This window comes from Lepisosteus oculatus, chromosome 18 (genome assembly GCF_040954835.1).
Source record: "Lepisosteus oculatus isolate fLepOcu1 chromosome 18, fLepOcu1.hap2, whole genome shotgun sequence".
Lineage (NCBI taxonomy): Eukaryota > Metazoa > Chordata > Actinopteri > Semionotiformes > Lepisosteidae > Lepisosteus > Lepisosteus oculatus.
In genome coordinates, this window is record NC_090713.1 from 9189601 (window position 1) to 9215977 (window position 26377).

At 42.6% G+C, this 26377-nt stretch overlaps 2 protein-coding genes across 2 annotated transcripts in view; both read right to left on the reverse strand.

Annotated features, from left to right (window-relative positions):
• Window positions 1-26377, reverse strand: part of LOC138223989 (growth arrest-specific protein 6-like) — a 310946-nt gene that overhangs the window by 111201 nt on the left and 173368 nt on the right. The window lies entirely within an intron of this gene.
• Window positions 1-26377, reverse strand: part of LOC102696300 (protein NLRC3-like) — a 128319-nt gene that overhangs the window by 65352 nt on the left and 36590 nt on the right. The window contains exon 3 of the mRNA XM_069180127.1: window positions 5031-5204. Coding sequence (XP_069036228.1) covers window positions 5031-5204 — 174 coding nt within the window. The remainder of the gene's footprint in view (window positions 1-5030; window positions 5205-26377) is intronic.

Below are 26377 nucleotides of genomic sequence, written 5' to 3' on the forward strand. Positions count from 1 at the left end.
AGTCGTGGTCACACAGCATGCCGCCCCATATATCAGGGAGCACTTTGGATCAAGGCACCATCTCTTTCAACACAACGATCCGAAACACACAGCAGCAAGGGCAAGGCTTGTAGCAAAAGGAGTTAACTGGGTGAAAACTCCAGCCGAATCCCCAGATCTAAATCCGATAGAGATGTATTGGCATTCGCTGAAAGACTACGTTCGGAAAACTGCTAAGCCCGTCACAAAGCAGGAACTGATCGATGCGATCTATAAATTCTGGGAGGAAGAACTGACCGAACAAAATTGTAACAATTTTATTAACAGGCTGTTTCGTGTTCTTATGTTTATTATATTTACTATATTTATTGTACACGTGTAAATTAATGACTGCGAAAATAATTTACCTCATACACTGTGCAGAGTGCCGTATACTCCTAGTTGCGGCACACATGATACATACAGTAAAAAGCCTCAGGCACTGTGTTAGATGTGTTTTCGACGTTATATATGCGTTTATTAATGTCGTCGATTTTACGGTTGCAATTCGACGTTGATTATATGTCGAGGCGACGTATATATACGTATAGCCGTATTTTCGCCGTGAATACACGTATATTCGACGAATCAATGCCCACAGCTTGGCATACAAGGGTTTTGCGGAGGGGGTCTTGCCACATGCCTGAAAAAAAAACAGTAAAATGTTTGAGTGCCTATAGAGTTTCTATTTGTATTTTCTTGAGAAAAGTTGATACCATTTCCTGGACACCCTGTCTCCCATCAGTGCGCAGTGCCCGGGGAAAAATCTGTAGGGGGGCCTCTGAAATTCTGAGGGGGGGTGATATTTCGGTTGAAACGGAGCTGTACGGTGCAGCTACCCAAATGAAATCTCACAGCTATGCCATTGATTTGTGCTTCATGATAGAAGATAACGACTAGCAATCTGGTATTTGCGATGAAGTTCAGTTTCACATTTTTCGTCACTCTCACGGTTTGTATTGCCTGGAGCGAAAAGTACCATAAGCGTTCATTTTTGCAGCTACATGGACGTTCTGAATCGTTAAGAAAAAAATGTTGTAAAACCAACAGAAAGCACAGACTGCTATAACTAGTCCTAGTTATATAACGATTTTAAGTATAATGATAAACTACTGCAAGGAATCGGTCCACCTGAGCAAACAGGATCGTAATGTTGACACTCAATAACAACACTGATATGTGCAGTTCCTGGACGGATAGCCCTCCTGCCCATCAAACAGACTGAATGACTGATCGTGTCATTTAGTGTTGTCTGACTATTGACAAAGTACAACTATTTTTTTAGGGCGCAAATTAAGTTAGGTAAATCTTTTTGCCCAAAACTGAAGGGGCGACATTCCTCCCTCCCCCCGTGATGCCAGGCCTGTCCCCATCCTATTTCATAATGTCATATATAATACCATACAACAGTGACCGATCCTTACTAACTGCATGCGTTAAAATTGCACATCAGCTCATAGCAGGGGGCACATAGCCGCGATGTATTATCAATGTTAAATTTCAACCATAATATCGACAACATTAATAAACGCATACGTTGAGAAAATATCGAACCCAGCATATTTTCCGGTTATATACCACAATGCATTGCTAGTATTCGTTGCTCACCATTTTGGACACGTTTTTCAAACGTAGAAGTATATCCGCAAATATCTCAGCAATCCTCTTTTGACGAGTAAATATGAACAATAATAATACTATCTGAATACATAAAGATCTTTCCTAATATTATTTTTGATTAAAATAGTACGTGAATAAGCAAAAAATGGCACATAAAAATAGTGTGAATGGGGAAGATGACACAAAATCGTTTTGCCGTTTCTCTATTCTTATTCTATGTTGTACTTTCAAACTTTGGGTACTCTTTAATTAGGACAGACTTTATTGCTCAACTGCTATGATGCAAGCCAAATTTTATACATTTATTTCAGCTTTGAGCTTAGTAAACCATGCATTTTTTAGATTATACTAAAGAAGATATTAATCATCATTTATTTGGGAAGTAATATTATATAATTTTCTCCTAGCTGCGGTGCTGAAGTCCCACCCTACATCAACAGAAAAAGAAATAAAGGAGCACGCAATGTGTTACTTGAAGAATGCATATGCAAGGCAGGGGGCCAGGAGATCTGGACACTGAAAATAATAGGTTTTTGGTTCTAACTGTTAGGACAATTAGACAGGGTTTGCAAATAGTGGACAAAAATTGTTTTAACTTCTATTGTAATATTTTTTTTCTTGGAAATATAGAAGTTGTACATTTTAAAATGTATATTTGAATCAAAATGTGGTTTTGAGTTAGTGTGTTAATGTAATTAGTTTGTGTTTGTCATTACTATACTGTATATTGCCATGTTACCAGAATTTGTAGCTGAAGTTTAAGACTGTTGATTGATTGTATACAATGTATAATTTGAAATACATATGTTTCAGGTGTGAATGTGTATTTTCAGAATAAACTTCTAAACCTAATCATTGGCTTGGTTTACTTGTTTCTACACCTATAAAACCTATCTTTGATGTATAATAGACCTCTACCCATATACGTATAATAGACATCTAATGTTATCCGTATAATAGACCTCTAACCATATACGTATAATAGTCCTCTAAAGTTATCCGTATAATAGACCTCTAAAGTTATCCGGAACTCCAACCATATATGTATAATAGTCCTCTAAATTTATCCGTATAATAGAACTCCAACCATTTATGTATAATGAACGTCTAAACATAGACGTATAATTGACGAATAACTTTAGACGTATATTAGAATTTCATTCTAGACAAATTGCAGACCACATTTAGACGTCTAAGGTATGCGTTTAATAGACGTATATTATACGTCTTTTGCCCAGTGGGAACATTCCTGTTAGACAAGAGGAATGTAATAAAAACAATTACTTTTCGTCAATGAAAACCTGTGTGTGTGTCTCTCTCTGCTGGATGTCTCTCTCTCTCTCTGCTGAATGAATAAAAGCATTTTATTAAAAATGCATTTGTGTTTGTCTGGGTATTTATTTTGTAATCTGTGGTTTACATCTACTGTATTGCTTTGAGATACCACTTTTAAAGGTGATATGTAAAATAAAGTTTTTTATTATTGTTATAGAGAAACATGATCAGATTTTCCCTGGTTCAGAAAAAAAGATCTAAAGTGCTACACCTAACTTTCTTAATTCGATGTATTTAAAGCAGTGAACTACTGTAGGTGTAACATAACATTCAGAAATACAATCGAGAATAGTTTTGTGGTGTTTGTTTAGATGAAACGTTCCTAAAACGTATAACGTAACAAAATCTTTCCACTTGTACTGTATGTCATCGGAAAATACAAGAAGTTTCTGCTTTGTGTAAGGATGGTATCAAAAAGTGGTGAGAAAGCTGTGCTCAATGTATTTAAGGGACTTAAAAGTAAAAGGAGATGCTTCATATTGCTTGACTAATTTTAAAAACTAAGTTATAAATGCAGACGTTCCCTCGGTGCTGCGCCGGGTGTAAATATCAAAATATACATTCGGCCCGGGCAGAGGCCGAAGAGCGCCCGGCTGGGGTGCGCGGGGAAGAGCAGGACAGGAGTGAAAGTGGTCAGGGCAGGGTTTAGGAAGGCCGCCGACCAGTGCGGCTGTCCCACAGTGAAGCGGGAGTACAGTCTGGGCAGGTATCCGTTTTCCTTGTAAATAGTTCCCTACTTCTGCACCCCTCGGTTTTACTCCCTCTCTCTTTTCTCTCTCTCTGGGCGCGCGGGTGGCGTGTTGGTTCGCGCTGTTGGCGGGCGGTGGCACGGGAGAGCCGGGCTAGCAGGTGGTGACATAGAAGAAAAATAAAGGCTTTAACTTGCTTAAACTCCGCAAGTCTCAGTTCTTGTGTCCGTTCTATCCAAACCCGAAAGTATTACAATATGTATCTGTATAGCAGGTGGTGAACAGCTTTTTAGTATAGATTACACTTTTCTAAAACGTATTTGAAAAATAAAAACGATTACAATCTAATCCTTCCACGTTTGATCCCAAAAGTGTCGCAGTACACGAATATAATCATATCTTTATTAATTTCTTTAGATACGCAATTCCATATTATATTAGCAGAAAAGCTTAAAACTACCACTTTTTTACACACTATTTCACATGTTAGTTAAATTCTTCGATGTTTAAAATGTTCAGGGAGAAATGGAATACCGGTGTGTATTTTTTCTTTAAAGTACCGATTCCTGGAATCTGACTGGCTGACACCCTTCTGAAGTGGTTCCATAATATCTGGTATACGGAAAAGAAAGCGTTGATAAAAAGCCTGGATTCTCATGTATCTGATACAATTATCTTTTAATACAGTCTTTGCTGTGCTCTTGAGGATCCTTGTGATATTTTGAGCTCTAGTTGAATGATAAGTGTCGCAGTTTAAATAATTTTCGTAGTTAGAAATTATGAAACGCCCTGTTAAAAGCAAGGGAGTTTTTATGTCCGTTGAAGTAAAAGAAAATGCCTGACAAAGTAGGGCTTGGACAGATTCCAAGTGCTTGTACAAATGTGCTAAAGAAATTATACTTTGAGTATACAGCTTGTCCAAAGTCATTCATTATTAATACTATTAGTAATATCTTCGGCAAAGGCTTTGATACATAAATATTTCTGATAAAGTTAGGTTGTGTACTTTTGTCCAACTGAGCAATCTTGCTTTCATAAAATATACCAACATTTTAATGACTGATGATTAATAAGCTGTAATACACAGTTTAAATTTAAAAGCTCAAATACTGTACATGAGAGGTTAAGCTTTATTGGCTCCTCCTGGCGGTTTTACAAGGTGATGCCGGATACTTTCCGGCATGACGTCAAATGACGCGATTAACCCCGTGATACTGCGTGATACCGCGACACGCCCACCGGGGTATACCGCGAAATACCCCACCCATTTTGAATGGCTGCATCTGTATGTGAAAAAGTGAATGTTGTGCGTTTCAGAATATCTACATCAAACAATAAAAAACAAAGAAATCACCAGTGTTCACTTACCTCAGTGTTGTTAATTTACAATTGGGATCCCTCAGAGCTGCAAACAGCAGTTTCACTCCTGAATCCCCCAGGTTATTCTTACTCAGATTCAGCTCTCTCAGACTGGAGTGTTGAGACTGAAGAACAGAGGCCAGATCTTCACAACATCTCTCTGTTAGTTCACATCTCCACATCCTGCAGACAAAAAGACATGAGAACAGCTGAACATCTGCACAGCTCATCCACATCGTTCTTTCCAAATCTTCACTACAACACCCAGCTCAGCAGTAATATACAACATCATGTCATTATCCATCTCAGAGCGTCCATGGATGAGGATGATGAAGATAACACCTAGCATGTACTTCCAGGATTTCTATCTTCCTCCTTGTTTCTGTCTTATGCCCCTCAATGACCATTTCTAAAACGTCTGTCTATTTTATGTGGTTTAAAGTCAGGGTGCCATGCTATTTCTCTCAACCCTCAAAACAACTATTCCTTTCTTGATTTTTTTTTAAATACACACTATTTTCTAAGTGATTAATGTATTTAAATTGCAGAATTTAATTATTTTCATAATGCTTTGAGTTATACTAGGTGTAAAACAATGTTTTAAGTGAGATTAATACCTCCACCATTTTGCTGGGGAGCGGTCACTCAGATTGTTGAAGCTTTAAGCTGAGCTGCACAGAAGTTAGATTGTAGATCTGGGAGTGTTTGAGTGCTTTAGGTTTTACCTGAGGTTTTCTTCCCTCCCAAATAAATCTAGACTGAAGTTTGCCCTGAAATTTGACTTTATCTGTCATTACAGGGATATGTTTATACTGTCAGCTAATTGACAAAGTGGTAGTGCAGCATTTGAACACCATCAACATCACTTTTAATAAACAATTATCCAATTCAGGGTCACAGTTACCCAGAACCTGTCCCAAGAAGCACTGGACACAAGGCAGGATTGAACCCTGGACAGGATGCCAGTCTATCAAAGAGCACACACTCATACCAGTGCCAGCTTTCCTAGAAGTCTATGAACCTGCCAGCATGTTTGTGGACTGTGGGAGAACACTGGAACACCACACAAACATGGGGAGAACATACAAACTCCATACAGATAGCACCCCAGGTCTGGAATTGAACCTAGGGCCCCAGTGTGATATCTCCTGCACTGAGCTGATGGAAGCAGTAACCTGGAGACTGAATCCAGGTGCGGGCTCTGCTGGAAGCAAGCAGGGCAGGCAGGAGAAAGTGAAACTAGAGCGCGATCGAAATGGAAGGGTTGAGCTGAGAGGAACTGATTAAAGCACCAGGCAGAGTCGTTTAACATGCAGGGTTCAGAGCACAGGGATAAGTGTAAGACGTGGTCAGACAGGCAAGGTTAAAGCACAGAGAGAGAGAGGAGAAAACACTGGGGAAATTCAAAGCTGAGAAGAATTAAGTGAGACTAAAATAAGAGATTAACATATTGATAAAGTTTGCATGCCTAACTCACTTCCACAGCTACATCCTTTCAGATGTATATAGAATATTAGAAAATACAGGAGGAATACAAGAGTTTAGAGTAAGATACAAATGAGAAATTTGGGTTGGCCAAGTCTTCAAAATCTTGAAGAAATATACAACAATCCTTATTAGGAGTCTTTTTTCTTCTGGGACAACCATCAGATGGGCTGCCTTCAGAGGCAGAAAGATACTTGTTTAGAACTGTCAAGACGGCAGCCATGAAATAAATCACTAGAAACTGATTAAAGCTGGACTGACCTTGTGTTCAAATGAAGAAGGATTCTATGAATGAAATCTCATAGACAATGTTACCCACAGAATTCTAAATCAACAACAACATAAACATAAGTAAAAAGATGGGCAAAGTGGGAAAGTTTGCATGTTGAGTCTCGATGCCAGAGACATGTCGAGTCTCGAAGCCAGAGACAAGAACTTGTATAAAGTTGTGTAACAGTTACCACAGTGTTGTTAATTTACAGTTGGGATCCCTCAGAGCTAAGTAGTCATATGTTTACAAAGAATCCACAGACAAGAACTTGTTTAAAATGAAACAAGAAACTGTTTTCTATATGTCACCCTTCTTTTTTGTTTTGTATTTTCTAGGTGTTACTTTTTGATGCATGTGAAAAACAGAATGTTGTGAGTCTTAACATATCTAAATAAAACTAAAAAAAAATCACCAGTGTTCACTTACTTCAGAGTTGTTAATTTACAGTTGGGATTCCTCAGAGCAGACAGCAGTTTCACTCCTGAATCCCCCAGGTTATTGTGACTCAGATCCAGCTCTCTCAGACTGGAGTGTTGAGACTGAAGAGCAGAGGCCAGATCTTCACAACATCTCTCTGTTAGTCTACATCTCTCCATCCTGTAGACAAAAAGACAGGAGAACAGCTGAACATCTGCACAGCTCATCCTCATCTTTCTTTCCAAATCTTCACTACAACACCCAGTACAGCAGTAATATACAACATCATGTCATTATCAGTCTCAGAGTGTCCATGGATGAGGATGATGAAGATAACACCTGCTTCAAAATTTGGTTTCCAGGAGGAAGAAGAAAGATGAGAAGAAATTCTCAGGAAGGGAGACAGTGGGAAACAGGGAGACACACGGAGCTACAGTGACTGGAAATGAAAAACAGAAATAGAAAGACTTTGACTTTTAACCATAATAAAAATTGCTTCACATTAATTATTATATTTTATTATGATGTCATCTTTTTATAGATATTTTGGTTAGTTACAGTGTTGTTTTTCTTCAAATGGTTTATTAATCCCAAATGTAAATGACCAATACTGGAGTAAGTAAACTGGAGATTTTGATGTAGATATTTTGAGAAAAACAACTTTCCCATTTAAAGAAAATAAACCATTTGAAGAAAAAAAAACAGGGTTTTAACTATAACACCACAAAAAAAATAATAATTATATTAAGCAATTATATAATTATTATTACAAAAAGAAATAAAAGAATAAAGAAATTGATCATGAAACTAAACAAATCTCATCCCTCGCAAAACTACATAACACTGCACACGTTTTACACATGAAAGACTCTCTACACAGACTCCCACATGTAACGTAGTCAAAACACACCAACACCTTCAGACAAGAGTCTACAGTTTTACTGGAGGAATTCTAGAGACATCCTGCTCTTCACCAACCCCTCAAACACTCTCCTCCTCTACAGACCCTCCACCTGAGACTGTGTTAATCCTGCTCTTGTAGAAGAGGAGTTGGGTCTGGCCCAGCAGAAAGTGCACTTGGTACAATTCTCTTCTTACTAACATAACTCACCCTGCACACAACAGCAGCCGGAACACAACCGCACATCCTGAGTGTTTTTTCTTTGAGAAAAAATGTGGATGCCTTGCTGTCAGGGAACCAATACGTGGAATAGGAGGATCCTTATGCGTGACCGGAATCCCACAGGACACAGAGTAGCAAAGGGACAATCCAAAAGACAAAATCCAAAGGCAGGGTCGATAAGGGAGGCAAAGGGTCCGGTAACGAGAGATAGTCAAAACAATTCAAAGGCAAAATCCAGAAGGCGAGGTCAAGAGGCGGAAGCAGAAGATTCATAACAGGAGATCAGTCAAAAGGTTAGGAAACACGCACTGGAGAATACTAAGATAGGCTTCTCAATAGTGAGCGTGGGAAGGTGTGCGAAGGGGGTTTAAATACTGAAAGGAAAGGGGTGTGATTGGATGATTGGTTAGGGAGTGAGAATTTGAGGAATCTGATGCATGTGAGAATGTGCTGGGTTCAATCATAGATGAGATTGGGAAGCAGAGGTTCCAGGAATGTAACGTCGTTTGCAAGGGAGAGTGTGGGGCGTGACACTTGCACTATGTTCATCCTCTCCAGACATTTTACCAATCCTAATCCAGTCCCTTCTGTTCCTCTTTTTTCCTGATAATCTCTCCCTTTTTCCCCCCATCTATTGAATTTAAACTCACCCACACCTCCAAGCTCACTAGTTGATCCGTACACTCTGGATCTCTCCATAGTGCTGTCGTGATTCTCGCTCTCCAACTTTTTACTCTAGGGACACGTAGCCTCGGACCCCCTCAAGTTCAATGAGCACAGTACATGTTTATTTAACCTGGTTGAACTAAAATATACAGTAGCTTGTATTCACTAGAACCCTTACAATATAGCACCCCAAACAATTACAGTATCTCCACAGTTTTACTAGAGGAATTCTAGTGAGATCCTGCTCTTCACCAACCCCTCAAACTCTCACTCCCTTTACAGACCCTCCACCTGAGACTGTGTTTATCCTGCTCTTGTAGAAGAGGAGTTGGCTCTGGGCCAGCAGAAAGTGTATTGGGTACAATTCTCTTCTTACTGACATAACTCACCCTAAACACAACAGACTGCTGAAGGTCAGAATAAGGTTAGAGAAGAGGTGGATCAAGAGACTCAACATGGGGGTCAGACAGGTTCAGGTGCTATAGCTGTAGCAGTGAAATAGCAGTGCTATAGCAGTGAAATTGTACCTGAATATCAGCACAGAAGTGAAACCATAACCAGTGGTACAACATTAAATTCATACAGTATATAACACATGGGATGACCTAGGTTCTTAATGTGACCAATGTTAATGTTCTTAATGTGGCATAACAAAATGACACTTTTAATTTGGCAGTGCCTCTACCTGAAACAGACCTGAATTAATCTGTGAGTATATTAGGCTTTTGGGACACGTACTGCAGCCTACTGCTAATGTAGCAGTACTGCCAAATTGTAATGTACTGCTAGCTACATTAAGTGACACTAGCTTGGCAGCACCTTTCAAAATGAAATGAAAGCCTAAACCCTGGTTTAGAAAATTAGAAAAAAAATTCCTGGACTAGGTAAAGTCAACTTTAGCAAAGACACTTATATAACAAAACCATGGATATGTGCTATTAGGTGAGGGTCTGTAGAATAGATTTGAGCTAATTTTGAAGAGGCACAATTTTTTGTTTGTTTGTTTGGGAGTGAGACCACTCCCTGTGCATCACTGCATGGTCCCAGTCTGGGTGGTCTTATCAACCCCAGCAGTTGTGACAGAGACCCTTTGTGACAAAAACAAGGTGATTTTCAATTAGCTGTGGGTCTGTAGAATAGATTTAAGGTATTTTCGAAGAGGCACAAATTTTTCTTTGGTCATGACAGGAGTGAGACCACACCTTGCTCATCACTGCACGGTCCCAGTCTGGTAATAGGAGGTGCTCTACATACTGTACCTCAGCAGTTTTGACAGAGACACTTATCTGACAAAACCAAGGTGATTTTCTATTAGCTATGGGTCTGTGGAATAGATCTGAGGTATTTTTGAAGAGGCACAAATTTTGGTTTGGTCGGGAGGGGAGTGAGACCACTCCCTGTCCATCACTGCATGGTCCCAGTCTGGAAACAGCAAGTGGTCTTATAAACCCCAGCAACATTTGCAAAGATGCTTATCTGACAAAACCATAGTGATTTTCTATTAGCTGTGGGTCTGTACAATAGATTTGAGCTACTTTTGTTAAGGCACAATTTTTTGTTTTGTCAGGAATTAGACTTTTTCCTGTCTAGAAGAGCACAGCTCTGTGTCAGTTTGCAAGCAGAAAGTGATATAAAAACACCAGAGATTGCAAGAAAGAAAAAAAAATGAAGAACGGCAATTTCCTATTACCTGTGCGTCTCTGTATCACATTCCACCCAGTTTTAAGGATGTACAAATTGTTGTTGTGCTATAAATGTGACTTTATCTGGTCCAGGATTTTTTTTCCTAAAACAGGGTTACTTTTATTTTGAAAGGTGCTGCCAAGCTAGCGTCACTTAATGTAGCTAGCATCACGCTACTAAAGCCCTTCTGCTATGTTTATTTACCGTGGTTGAACTACAATATAACTTGTATTTCACCTGAATGTATTAATATTAACATTATATTCACATACTGTACTAAAACAACAAAAAATGCATATGAAAACAACATAAATTCACACAAGGCTACAGAAGGAACAGACTCGACTGGATTTAAAACACACGTAAGCTAATTGACAGAAATGGTAGAGTACAAGGTGGTGTACTGTCTGATACCTCCGAAGTTATCTCCGAAGTACAAAAAATGTATAAATACATGGGAGAAGTATTCGTTTAAATAATTTAAGTGTGATAACACTTTGTTACAGAGCTCAGGAGGGGCCATCACTAGGAAAAGTTAGGAAAGTTATATCGAGGGAACAATTTACAATTTGTGCTCACGAAATTACTTTTTCCTTCGTTTTCCTTGTGTCACGGTATTCGCACGCATGTAGAAAGTTTCTAAAATGCCAGCATTATCCCAGTCTCCGAGCAACCACTATCAAACGCTATATAACTCATTTCCGCATCTTTATATCTGTTGTGTATCTTAATAAAGAGCCGTTCTTATATTATTTTAACTATTTTATTAACTACACAGATCACGCCCTTACACCATATATTCTCCCGCCTTCAACTCTCTCGTTCTGTTGTCTCGCGATGTCTACTCACTATACTACATCCCTTCCTTTGTTATTTTTAAAGTCCATAACTTTACCATACAATTGTAAACTGTTATTAACTATTACAACAAAATGTATGTAAAACCTTCCATTTCTATTCAACACATTCAACTTTTTTTTCTTTTTTTACAACTATTTCTATGCGTACCAACTCAAATTTTAGTTCAATTTCTACTTAAGTCACTTCTAAATATCACCTCATTTCTAGCAGTCTAAGCAACATCTACATAGATAACAAACAAAATAGAGCAATTTAACATTTGGAGAGCTATGCAAATCCTATATTTGTAAATGTCTCTGTAACGAGCTGGTTTCCTGATAACCCTGCCACTTCTGGTTGTTACTTCACTTCTGGGTAAAGTTACTGGCTCTCCTACGGATGTACTCTCCACTGTCTGAGGACTCGGCACTTCCTCCACGTCAGAAAGTCCTGTATTCTCAGCATTTTCTGTATCTGCAGATTCAAAATCAAGATCCAATGGAGGAGCGTGTCGAAGATGTTTTACATTTCTCATTATTTTTGAGCCATCTTCCACATTCACTAACTCAAAAGAGTTACAAGAGGTGTTTCTCAATAACACATAGCGAGTGTCTTTGAACTTGGCATCCAATTTACTGTTGTCTAGGCCAGCCACAAACACTACATCACCGACCTTGAAGTTGTGATCCCTTGCTTGATGTGTCTGGTCTGCATATAATTTCATTTTGTGCATGTACTCCTCATGATGTCCATGGATATCTTTTGTCTTTTGAATGTCCCTCGGCTCTTCTTCTTTCTTTTCCACGTTTGGTAGTTTAGTCCGGAAATCACGTCCAAAGAGAAGATTAGCAGGGGTTTCTCCAGATGCCCTGTTAGGTGTTGATCTATAAGTCAGCAGAATCTTAGAGAGTTCCTCTCTCCATTTTTTTCCTTCTGTCGCAGCTGCTCTCAAGGCCCTTTTCAGGTATCTGTGAAATCTTTCAATTTTGCCATTACTTCTCGGATAGGAAGGTGATGCACAGATGTGTTTAATTCCACAGTTAGTCAGAAATGATTCAAACAACTGTCCTATGAATTGCCTACCATTATCTGTTACTACCTCTAGTGGTAGTTTCTAATAACTGTGGCTGAAGATATGTCTGATACAACAACCGCCTCAGGGTAAGAAGTATAATAGTCTATGACAGTCAATATGTACTCATTCAGAATGGGACCTACTAGGTCAACGCCCAATTTTATCCAAGACCTTGGTAGTAATTTAAGTGGTTGGAGAGGTTGATCCTCCTGCAATGGCAGATTCAACACACAAGTGGAACAATTTCTGACTAGTCTTTCAACAGCACTGTCCATGCTAGGCCAGTAAAATTTGCTTTTCAGGTACTGTTTTGTACAAACCACACCCTGATGTGTCTCATGTGGTATTTTCAATGTTTGTCTGATTTTTTTCGGTAACACAATCCTCTGTCCACTTAAAAGCAGTCCATCATATGTAGATAACTCCAACCTACACCTGTGATATGACTGCAGTTCGTCTGGAATTGGATTAGGCAATTGTCCTTTTTCCACTATGGACATCAACAATTTCAATGTGTCATCGTCGTTTGTTGCTTGTTTAAGTTCCTCAAGTGTCAGTGCATGCAATTCATAAGTGCTGATTGAAAGCACTCTATCAACATAGGTTTCTACATAACCACTGTCTTCTGTGTCTGGTAAAGGAAGACGTGACAATGAGTCTGCGACATTGGTTTTCCCTATTATGTGTTCAATTTTGTAATCATATGGCCGTAATCTCAATCCAAATCTTTGTAGCCTGGGCGGTAACAATATTGCCTTTTTGGGATTGAACATATAAATGAAGGGTTTATGATCCGTTTGAAGTGTAAACTTGCCTCCCCATAAATATGTCCTAAAATGTTCCACTGCCCAAACACAACCCAAGGCTTCACGCTCTATTTGCGAGTAATGCCTTTCTGTTGGGGTAAGTGAGCGACTTGCATATGCCACTGGTTTGTTCTGTCCATGTTCTTGTCTTTGTAGCAATACTGCTCCAAGTCCTACAGGACTCGCGTCACTGATCACAACTGTTGGCGCATCTAGTTTGAAGTATGCCAGACACAGTTCAGTTACAAGTTCTCTTTTCTAATTGGCAAAGGCTTTCTCAGTTTCCGATGTCCATTCCCACTTCTGTCCTTGCCTCGTTAGCTTTCTAAGGGGTTCTGATATATCTGCATAATTAGGAATTAATTTCATCAAAAATCCACAAGTGCCTAAGAATGAGCGCAGAAGTGCAACATTCTCAGGTCTCAATGCACTGCAAACAGCTGTCACCTTTGTTGGTTCTGGTTTTATTCCTTCTGCATTGACCAAATGTCCCAGTATCATCAAAGATATACTTATCTTTATTTAAAGTTAAGCCTCTGGGAATTTTGGAATCTTTGGAATACTTGCCTGAGCCTCTGTTCTAGTTGTTCTTCATTTTCTGCATGTACTACAACATCATCCATATACCATACAACACCAGGCATTGCACACAACATCGAGTCCATAGCCTTCTGATAGGCCTCTGAGGCACTAGACAAGCCAAAGGGAACTTTTCTGAAACGGTAACAACCCCTGTGTGTGATGAAGGTAGTCAGGTGTCTTGATTCTGCTTGAGCTGCTTCATGAATTCCAGCGACTGTAAGAGCTCTTTCTAAAGTCAGCCCTTCCTCCTGCAACAATTTATCACGCAGTCTCTTATGTGCACATTTTTCCACAAGGTGATCTCTTAACATGTCAGCTTCCAACACTCCAAAGTCACACGATTTAGCCAGTTCTCTTAGTGCATTCACAAAAGCATCAACAGATTCGTCCTGAGACTGAGTTCTCTGCCTAAATTTATGCCGTTCCAAAACCACATTTCTCCGCGGTGTAAAGTAAGTGTCTAAGGCAGCTACAGTCTGTTTGTACCTTTTTCTCCAGGGAGGTTGGCGAAAATCCGCTGTATGGGCGCCCCGATACTGTGCAGTAATATAGCCCGTCTCACGGCATCCAGAGCTTCTGTAGATCCACTGGCTATTTCAAAAAATCTGTACGACTCCATCCATATCTTGTATTCCGTATACAAATCCGGAGCTCCGAGGTTCAGTGGAAGTGGCAACCTTTGTCCCTCTGACTCTGGTTTTCTAGCTGTCCTCAAGAACATATACATTCTGTGGGTGACAGGGCCTTCTCTAGCTATACCCCAGAGCTCTGGATTTGTATCCCCAGTGATATCAGAGTCACCTACCCTGAGTGCATTTAAATCTAACCCCTTTAGTGGAAAGTAAAGTAGTGGAAAGCGTGATAGATAACAGAAAAATATTTTAAAACTGTTCTAGGTCGATTTGAGAAAAATACACCAAGCGTCTCTGTGTTTCGCTCCCATGCGCATGAAATAAAAACTTCTTTTAACTTCTGAGACAGACTCCTGAAACGGAAATGGGGGAAAATGCAAGCTTACGGATTGCTAAAGCAGGTAATCCACACACTATTTGTGAAGAACTTTGATTACCATTGGGAAAAGAGCTGACACGTATTGCAGAAGAAGTACCCAAAGCAAAATCCTCTGAACTCAAAAGTACCAGCAGGAGTTTATCCAAAAACATGGGTCAGGAGGTCAGGCGGGGAACGGGGAACGGGGAACGGGGAACGGGGAACGGGGAACGGGGAACGGGGAACGGGGAACGGGGAACGGGGAACGGGGAACGGGGAACGGGGAACGGGGAACGGGGAACGGGGAACGGGGAACGGGGAACGGGGAACGGGGAACGGGGAACGGGGAACGGGGAACGGGGAACGGGGAACGGGGAACGGGGAAGCTCTAGCTAGGTGAAACCCAATACTGAGCAAGGGGTGGTGTGTCAGGTTGGTTTAAGTAGGCAGGTGGAAGAAGGTGTGTCTGATTAGTTAATTGGAAACTGCACTGGAATGTGAAGGAGTTGATTAAGGGTGGTGAGTTCTCCAGGGACGTGACATAACACATATTATGTATGGAGAAAAAGCTGCTAAACAGCTCGACCTGCTGCCCCTTTCGAATGACACAGACACTTGTAGAATTATTGATATGGCAGATGATGTCAAAAGTACACTGATAGAGCTTGTTAAGATGAGCAGATGCTTTTAACTGCAATTAGATGAGTCTGTAGATGAAGTTGATTTGGCCAATTTGCTCGTTTACATTAGAAATGAGTTTGAGGGCACGTCTCATGAGGACTTTCTGTTTTGGAGACGCTACCAACAAAAACTACAGGAGAGCATATATTTCAGCTTCCGAATGAATTTATCGAAGAGAATGGCCTCGACTGGAAAAAATGCGTCGGAGTTTGTACAGACGGTGCTAGAGTGATAACGGGCAGACACAGCGTTGTAGTTGCACGAATTAGAGAGGTTGTTCCAGATATGACGTGGACTGCAGTATCCAAGGCCTTGGCCATCAAGAAAATGCCTGAGGTATTAAAATCTATTAGACTGTGCTGTCAAAGTTGTGAATTGTATCAATGCTCAACCAATAAATTCACATCTGCTTTGTTTGACTAAACAAGCTCACCCCTCTCACTGAAATACTGTAAATACTGATGTTTTACTCCCCCTTACCACAAAATGACGCAATCTCCATTGCCACACACACGGCCCTATCCCATCTGGACAAAAAGAACACATACACAAGACTACCATTCATCGACTTCAGCTCAGCTTTTAACACTATCATCCCAGAGAAACTAGTCAAGAAACTCAGTGCACTGGGTCTCAACACCACCCTCTGCAACTGGATTCGGGACTTTCTGACAGGCAGACCTCAGGCTGTCAGGCTTGGAAACCACACCTCCGGCACACTTACTCTGAATACTGGGGTCCCCCAGGGGTGTATGCTTAGTCCATTGCTCTACTCCCTCTATACCCACGACTGTAAGGCCAAACACAACACCAACTCCATCATCAAGTTTGCCGATTACTCCACAGTTGTAGGTCTGATCACAGACAATGATGAGAGGGCCTACAGGGAGGAGGTCAATCTCCTTACAACATGGTGTGATGACAACAACCTCACCCTCAACGTCAGCAAAACCAAGGAGCTGATCGTTGATTTCAGGAAACCGCAAACCGGACATGCCCCTATCCACATCAACGGGACTGAAGTGGAAAGGGTCAGTAACTTTAAATTCCTTGGTGTCCATATCACCGAGGACCTCACATGGTCTCTCAACACCACCTGTCTGATCAAGAAAGCGCAACAGCCCCTGTACCTCCTAAGACGGTTGAAGAAGGCTAAGATATGTCCCCAGATCCTCACTAACTTTTACAGATGCACTACAGAAAGCACACTGACAGGCTGCATCACAGTGTGGTATGGCAACTGCAGTGCTGCTGACCGCAAAGCCCTACAGCGGGTGGTGAAAACTGCCCAGTCCATCACTGGGGTTACCCTCCCATCTATCCAGGACATTTATGACAGACGGTGCTTGAGGAAAGCTCTAAGCATAATCAAAGACCCCACACACCCCAGCTACAGACTTTATGACCTGCTACCATCTGGAAAACGGTACCAGAGCATTCGGGCCCGGACTACCAGACTCAGAGACAGTTTTTACCCCCGCACTATCAAACTGTTAAATTCCCAGCCTCTCTCACTCTCACTCTCACCTATGATCTGAACCTCACAGTGCCTTCTTCCTTTCTTTCTTTCCAAAAACCCAAACACACATTGAAAATCTACCTCTACCATACATGTCAAAAGCTCACTCCCCATAATTTCTATCCCTTTTTATTCTGTTGATGTATATTTTTGCACATAACCTGTTAACTTTTTGTTGTTTTGCACATTGCCTGTTGTTGTTTTTTTTTGCACATTGCCTGTTGTTGTTTTTTTTGCACATTGCCTGTTGTCATTTTTTGCACACTGCCTGTTGTCTCTGTCTTTCTTTTGCTACACAATTGTATAGTTGTTGTTGTTGTTGTTGTTTTTTTCTCTTTGTACTACTTATGTCCGAGAGCTAGCTAAATAGCATTTCGTTATACCATATACCATGTATATGAGTGTAATGACAATAAACTTGAACTTGAACAAAAATATATTCGTATTATGACTGGGATTCACTTTTTTTTCTGTCTGTGTTTCTCCTTACTCTCTCTCACCCACTGCGATTCAGACACAGAATGGTTAAAGAAGGCAACATGTCAAGCAGCCAGAGGGAAGGTGGGTCGTCTTCCTGCTTCCATAACTAAAAATCCAAATAGGAGTGGCTTAAGTGACTTACAGAGTCATGTAACTGACAGTTTGAGGTACCATATCATGTAAATTTCACATTGTTGCTGATAGGTTAAGCTTTCCAAACTCAGGACCAAAGAAATGTGACTGATTTTTCACTCTGTTTTGTTGGTTAAACTCAAAGATCATAAGCACCACCATTTTAAATGGGATGTACAGTATAGTTCTTAGTTCAGTTTGACTTTTAACTGTATGTACTGTCTTCGTAATTAGATAGTGCTTTTAAGAGAGGGAGCACCAAAAATTTTCGGAGCCATCATCTCCGCTTTAAAGGTACCCTCCTCATGGAAGAATTTTCACCTTGAATGTTTGCCCAGCCGACTAGAGGAATTCTAGGGAGATCCTGCTCTTCACCAACCCCTCAAACACTCTTCTCCTCTCCAGCCCCCCTGCCTGAGACTGTGTTTATCCTGCTCTTGTAGAAGAGTAGTTGGGCCTGGCCCAGCAGAAAGTGCACTGGGTACAATTCTCTTCTTATTGACATATCTCACCCTGAACACAACAGGAGGGCTGCTGAAGGCCAGACTAAGGTTAGAGAAGAGACTCAACATGGGTGTCAGGAGGGAAGAGGTGCTATAGCAGTGAAAGTGTACCTGTTTCACAGCACAGAAGTATAACCTTAACCAGAAGTATAACATTAAATGAATACAGTATATAACACATGGGATGACCTAGGATCTTAATATGGCTGATGTTGTGTGCCACGTCAGTCAATTGCACAAAAAATGAAACTTTTAATTTGGCAGTGCCTCCACCTGAAACAGCCATGAATCACTCTGTGACTATATTAGGCTTTTCAGGAATTTCAACCATAATTCTACCAGTGATCACAAGATGACTTCACAAGGTTTCTGTGCCCAGTATATTACAATGAACAAATATCCTCCTTACTTTCTGTAATTTAAATTTTAATTTAAGGAATTCACCAAGTCTCTTAAACCAAAAGAAAAAAAATCATTGGCACGCTTGTCTAAAGGAGAAATGATGAATTCCCAAATTTTAGTTATTTCACAAACTTTTTTTTGTCAAATAAACATGTTTTGTTAACACTGGATGGTAAAAGTAAAAAAAACTGGTTAGTCCGTGATGCCATTCTAGTATTGCGGCTGATGGGTTGTTTCACAGGGGAGGCACAGTGGAGCAGTTTTTATCATGGCTGTATCACAGTGCTGGAGCCCTGGTTCAATTCCAGACCTATGTAGTTGTCTGTGTTCACCCTGGTTTCCTCTGTCGAACCTATGATGGACTGACAACTAGTCCAGGCTCCTGTGTTGGGCCCATTGCTTGCTAGGATAGGCTCTGGCTCACTCATGACCCTGAATTAGAAACAGTGGAGTCCAGGACAGACTGTGCGTTTCCTCTCTCCACACACACAGACAGCCGTGGTTCTCAAAAGAACTGCAAGACCTACACCGTAAGAACAACAAGACTTTTATTGAGGGTGACTGGCCTGCATATATCTTAGCCAAATATGAACTGCACTCTGCAGTGAGGAAAGCTAAGAGCAACTACAATAAAAAAATGAGGAACAATTTGCTGACAACAACTCAAGAATAGTTTGGAGGAAAATTCACAATATGACCAACTACAGGGAATAAAACTCTCTCACCTTACTGGATGACGACCCCAGTCTCAGATAAACTCAACCAGTTTTATGTTCGCTTTGAAAAACCTGATGTGGAGGCCTCCTCATTACCTACATTTTCATCCTCCTTCTTTCTCCATCCATACTGACGAAGTAAGAGCAATCTTCAAAAAACAAAATAAAAGGAAAGCCACAGGCCCAGACAATTTGTCAGCTGCAGCCCTCAGCTATTGTGCTGATCAACTGGCTCCTGTGTTTACCAACATTTATAATACTTCACTTCTTCAGCAGAAAGTCCCTCACACTTTTAAAACATCCACTATAATACCTGTTCCTAAATTTTAAAAAAATATCTTGCCTCAACAACTACAAACTTCGGTGGCTGTGAAAGCCTTTGAGCGTCTAGTGCTTAAGCACCTCAAGCACTGTACACCTCCTCTGCTGGATCCTCACCAGTTTACCTACAGGGCCAACAGGTCTGTTGAAGATGCTGTTAACCTGGCTCTCCATTGTGTACTCCAGCATTCGGAGAAGCCAAATTCCTATGCCCACATCCTTTTTTGGGATTTCAGCTCAGCATTCAATACCATTAATCTTCCTAAATTATTCAGTAACATGATGGACTTGAACATCAACCCTTCTATGTGTCATTGGATTCTGGACTTTTTAACACATCGCCAACAGACTGTCAGGGTGAATAACAGGACATCTTGCTCTCTGACTCTCAGCACAGATGCTCACTAAGGCTGTATCTCCATGGCTCTTTTCCCTTTTCACAAACACCCTCACATCTCGGGATGACTCTGGCAAGAATTTCAAATATGCAGATGACACAACCATTGTTGGCCTCATCTCGAATAATGATGAGACTTGTTACCGAAAGCAGATTGACTGGGGAACAGCCTGGTGTTTGGACATCGACATCATACTCAACGCTTCTAAAACCAGGAAAAAACATCACTGACTTACAACGCATCCAGAACACAAAACTTCCAGTCTTCATTAATGATCATCCTATAGAGACCACAAACTCCTTTAATTTCTGGGTACATACATAAACAGTGATCTTAAATGGAGTACCAACACTGACCACATAGTCAAGAAAGCACAGAGAGGATGTTTTTTCTTAGGCAACTCAAAAAACACAGAGTGAACTGGCAACTCCTCCTTCAATTCTACACACCCATAATCCAAAGTGTTCTGACAACCTCTATTATAGTCTGGTATGGGAGCTTGGATAACTACTCAAAAGGCAAACTGGAAAGGATTGTGTCCAAAGCTGCAAAAGTTGTTTGCGTGAACTTCCTTCTATTTAATCTCTCCACCAAGAAAATCATCTCGGACCCCTCTCACCCAGCTCATAATCTCTTCCAGCTTCTCCCTTCTGGAACACGTTTCAGATCCTTCAATTCAAGGAGTACCCGCTTCAACCTCAGCTTCCTTCTGTAGCGGCAATGCTTGTTAATAAGACAGAATTAAGCGTTGGTATGCTCCTAAAGGAGGCCCCATCTCACCCTCCATCTCTGTGGTGCAGCCACAGAGAAAGAATTCATGCAGGCTGATTTAAGATGTTTTCTTTTGATAAGAAACAAGCTCCCAGACGGGGATGCAATCCATTGGCGCCTATCAGTCTAGGGACTGCCGTATGGACATCTGGACTGCATTCCTAAGTGTCAGGAGTAAGTGACTTATATCTCACCTTGACCAACCAATCAGGGACTGGCAGGGCATGGTAATACCACGTGGGTCTCCAATGCCCGCGAAACTCTCAACCAATCAGCACACATCTGGGTCTTGATCAAAAAGGGAGCGCAAGCTCAGTTCAGAGCTCTCCTTGGCCATTTTAGCGCATCCTCAGAGACAATCACGTGACAACTGCTGTTGTCTGCAAAGGACTTGGACTTTGTTCTAAGCGCGAGGCCGAGGATCCCGTACGTACTCAGAATTCTACCAACGTGAATGCTCCGCTTGATCAACGGCAGCCTACAGTTGGACCCTCGTCGACAACCTGAATAGCTTATTCAGAAGCAGCGCTGGACCGGGAACGAACCAGCTTCTTCCCAGGCAAAAGAGTGACTTGTGAGGACTCGCGGTCACACTCTGTGCATAGACTTTCTACTAGCCAGCCGGACTGCTGGTAGATCCCCTCGGAGCAACGACTGCCCTGCGCGCCGCAGTCAGATTCCTCCGCCCGTCCTACTCCGAGCTGCACCTCGACTGGTTGGCCGGTAGCCAGAGGACGCCGACACAACGCCCATTGGACAACCGCTGGAATAGAGGCTGCAACAGAGCCTGTCAGCTGGTTTGGTGTTCGTGCCGGTAAATTCCAAATCCAAACACAGTGGATAAGTAAACCCCATGTTCTACATTGCGTCTCGAGAATTCAATTGTACCTCAACACAAGTTGTTATCAATTTAATTCATGAGTAATGTATTTAGTTCCGAGTTTAGAGTAACAGTGGGTAATAACACTGATTAGCGATTTGGTAACCGAACGATATATATTGACATATATTCTCTGTTGTGTATCTCTTTGTGTTTGCATCTCTTCGAGATTATATACCTTGTATATTGATAACCCTCACAGTAAGGTCTGCTTCTCGTATCCAGGCAGACTAGTATATCTTTGGTGCACAATTTATATTAATAAATGTATCTCGTGTATGGAACCCGTGTGTGTGCGTTGTTAGTTGTTCTGACGATTGATTTTCTAAAAGCCCCAACGAACAACCTCGTGATTACTGCTACAATTAATAATTGTCTCAGTAAACCCATCAAACCACTACATTTAATGGCGTCCCTGTGCGGGCGAGTTTAGAATGAAATGAGAATCAATCGCACAGAATAACTGATGTTGCTGTGAGTTCAAGTTCAGCACAGCACCGCGGCTTCTATACGCGAATACCGGGTGTGCTGATAACTGCGTAAAGAAATCCCCCTGTTTTCTAGCGTTTAGTGTAATGTGTGGTGATTGGAAATCCATCTGCTCGGGTGTTTAGATTCCATACTGTATTTTGGTAAAAGGAAAAAAAAGTAATACTCTTAAAGTTTCTCTGATGTAATGACAATGGCTGCTAAAATGTCTGAAGTGGAGTCGCTTATAAGTATTATTTCTAGCGACGACAATCCTGGTTACTGGAGCGGTATCGAAAAGTTGAACTTTGATGATATTGAGAAGCTGCAAGTAGATTTAGTAGCTAAGGTAGCGAACCAGCTTAACACAGGAGGGTCCGTGAACGCAGTTCAGGTCCTATCGAGTTTTGCCTTAAATCTAGCTAAACAGCTGGAACTGTCTTTGTCCGAGCTGACAAAGTTTCAAAAGCTTCAGGGAAAGCTAGAAAGATATAAGGCGGAGCGAGTTGAGTTGTTGGATATAATCAGAGAAAAGAGAGTGAAAAATGAGGAAAGTGAAGACAGACTCAGGGAAGTTTAAGGTAAATTAGATGACCTGTCTGCTAGAGAAACTGCAGCTGAGGTAGCTAGGAGAGACCTGGAAGCGAGCTTGAAAGAAAAAGAAAAAGAAATTGAGAGTTTAAATGAGCTCAGCCAGAAAAGGCAAAAGGAGTTAGATGCTTTCGTACTGGAAGCAAAACAGGCTAGATCCCACTTGCATGCCAGCCCACCTAGCAGCCCGGAGCGCTCACCCAGCGCGCCGGGAGGAGGTTTCTCCCGGCCAGGGTCTGTGGTCGGATTGGCATGGGGGAGATCGCCGAGTCCTGAGCGAGACGCAAGGGCGATGCAATTCAGGCATAGACCCCCTGCTCCTGATCACGGCCGTCCCCCTGCCCGCGGAGAAACCGTAAAAATTAACCTCCACTCCCTGAGGCAGTTAGCCAAAGATGTAGAAAGGTTTGACCCGTCAGTGTCAGGGAATAATGTGGAAACCTACATCGATGAGCTGAGATATACTTTGCAGTTTATGCCCGGAGCATCCGAACAGGAAAAGGCTATGTTAGTAAGGAAAACTACTAGCCGAGCGGTCCACGAGTGGATGTCTAGACAAGGACCGGAGGTCTGTAATAGCTTTGAGGAGCTGTGTCAGGCAATGATCGGAGAAGTTTCGGCTTTTATCGATCCCATAGCTGCCGTGGCCGCTGCACACCATATTAAGCACGAAAAAGCTGAAGCCCCTCACGACTATTATGAGAGGCTTAGGCGCACTTATTTTGCAGGGCGGAATGAAGACGGTTGCGAAGAGAACGTGAATTTCAAAGGTTTATTCATTGCTAATCTGCATCCCTTCCTCAGAGCGAAAACCTGCTAAAACGGCCGTGTTCGCCACTAAAGCCAGCAGGGTTGACGACTCACCTCAGCTCGAAGGAGCTGAGGTTCCTGAGCCCTATAAGCCCCGGCGCAAAATAGGCAGGCAGGACCGCACTAAGCGTCAGAGCCGCCGTGAGCGCTACGGGGAAGGCAAGGGCTCAGGCAGAGCCTATCATAAGGCTGGACGAATGGAGTCGACTGCAGCCTGCCTGGCCCGGCTTGAACAAGCCCTGCTTGAGAGATCAGGACAGGGTAAACCTTCCGCAGCGAATGCCGGAAGCGTGAATGAGCTTAGGGGGACCACGCCCCTTCTCACTGGAGGAGGCGGGGATACATCCCAAGCCCCTCCCTCAGTCTATCTGATTGGGTGGGAGGGTTCCTGCCTGGAAGAAGGCTGTGACTCTGAGTTGGGCGCTGACCCCGCCCCTGAAGTCAAAGAAAAGGCAGGCTTCCAACAATTCTTAGGGAATCTCAGCCAGAAAGGCAAAGCAAGGCGTATTTATATCAAGGTTTCTCTTGAAAACGTCTTAGATAGAGAAGCACTGATTGACACTGGGGCTGAAATTAGTTTGATGTCAGCCGATCTACTCAGCGAGCTCAAACGAGTAGCGAAAGGAAAAGGCATCAGACTTACGGTAGAACCATGTAAGATAGATATTTCCAGCTATACCCAGGATCATGCCAGGATCACACACCGAGTGTGGGTGGCACTTAGGTTCGGGCCAATGAACGTGGTGCATCCTGTTTACATCTCTAGGTTTAAAACAGAGCCACTACTCATTGGCCAAGACCTGCTTGACAGGCTGGAGCCTCTGGTGGACTGCCAGCGTGGAAAATTGTGGGCTCAGGTCAAAAACCCTAAGCCTGTCGTACAGCAAAAAGGGGGGTTCAGTTGAGTTGGAGGTTCCACCTGGTTCCTCTGGATGAGAAATAAATGTCTCTTCTTCCTTCCCAAAACTACAGGGAAGTCCTGCCCAGGCCAGCACTCCCACGGTCTCCCAACTACAGGAGCAGTGCTCCGAGCAGCTGCTTGACCCGCCAGGTAAAGCACACCCCTTTTTCATCCCTGAAGAAGAGTGAATCTCCCTGTCCGGTAATGAATGGGAGTCCTTTCTGTGCGCCCTGGTACCTCAGGGGGACCAGGACTACCACCCCATGGTGGTGGGAGGGGTCCAAGTGGCAGAAGTGCAGGTTGATGATGTAATTCTCAGCCTCAGCTCTGAGAAGTCCATAATCAGTGAAGGTCTGTTCGAGGACCTGTCGCGAAGCCGTCAGGTGACCCTGGTGACGCAATCACAGGTTCTGTGGTGGGCACCCCCACCTCATAGGTCCATTTGGAGCAAAGGAAGCTGTGCAGCTTCCATCTCCGTCGGAAAAAGGACGTTTGCTCACTACTTCCAGGTAGCACCTCAGCTGACCCATTCGGTCTGTATTGGTGCAGACCTGTTGGTTCGATTGGGCGCCCAGCTGGACACAGTAAACAGTGTGCTGTGGATACGGGTGAACCCAGATGCCCACTCTCTAAGCGGCGACCCCGAGAACATTCGGTCAGGTCAGACGATTCCTCAGGCCTGTCAGGTAGTAAACGAATCGGACCTGATCGTTCCTGCGTCAACAGCAGGGTTTCCGGTACGCCTTGTCCTAAAGAAGGGACAGAGAATGGATGCTGAGATGGTTTTCTTCCAACCATCAGCTCAGTTTATCAGACTGAACCTAGCAGTCTGTGGTACCCCCAGACTGTAACGGAATGGCCGAGCCACCTGCCTGTTGGTGCAGAACATAGCAAAACAAGATGTCAAAATCCCTGCTCGCACTGACATGGGAATGGTAATTGACGGTTTCTATGATTTCGAACTGGCCATCCCAGTACTGGGGCAGCTCCCTGGTCCCTTGGCCAGGGAGGGGGGAAACGAGCAGGTGTACTACACCTACCCCCGGCGGATGATCACAATTATGCCAATAGAGGGATTCTGCAACCAGGAGGTGTGCAGAGTGGACCTTAGCGATAAGGATGAGATGGTTGTGTACACAGTACACGCAGGTGTTTCGACGGACCACTCAGCCGAGAGTGCGACCCGGGATACCGCCATGCCGTCAAAAGAGGGATTCCTAGAGCAGGTACAGGAACAGGTTGATAAGGCAGATGCCCTGGAAACGGAAAGCCAGCATCAGCAGCTGCGTCAGATCTTCCAGGATTTCCAGGAAGTGTTTGCACGGGATGCCTATGACTGCGGGGTGACGGATTTGCACACAGTGCGCATTCCTACGGCCCCTGGCGCCCGCCCAACCTATGTCAGGCAGTATCGCATTCCCCTCACGGCATACGAGTCCATAAAGCAGACGTTGGATGCTCTACTAGATCGTCAGATCATAAGGGAGTGTAACTCCACTTATAACTCCCCACTGTGGCCGGTGCTGAAACCCAATGGTAAGTGGCGTCTGACCATTGACTACCGGCAGCTGAATAAACAGGTTTCTTTGTCACGATGGCCAATGATCTACCTAGATCAGGAGTTAGCCAAGGTGACAACAGCGAAATATTTCACCACAGTGGATGTGGCCAATGGGTTCTGGACCCTTAAGGTAGAACCGACAGACCAGTACAAACTGGCCTTTTCCTTTGGAAACAGGCAGTTCACCTGGAATCGATGCCCCTTTGGGTATTCCAACTCCCCAGCGGAGTTCAACATATTTCTGCACAAAGCCATGAGTGATGCAGCCGCCAGGGGCAACCTGG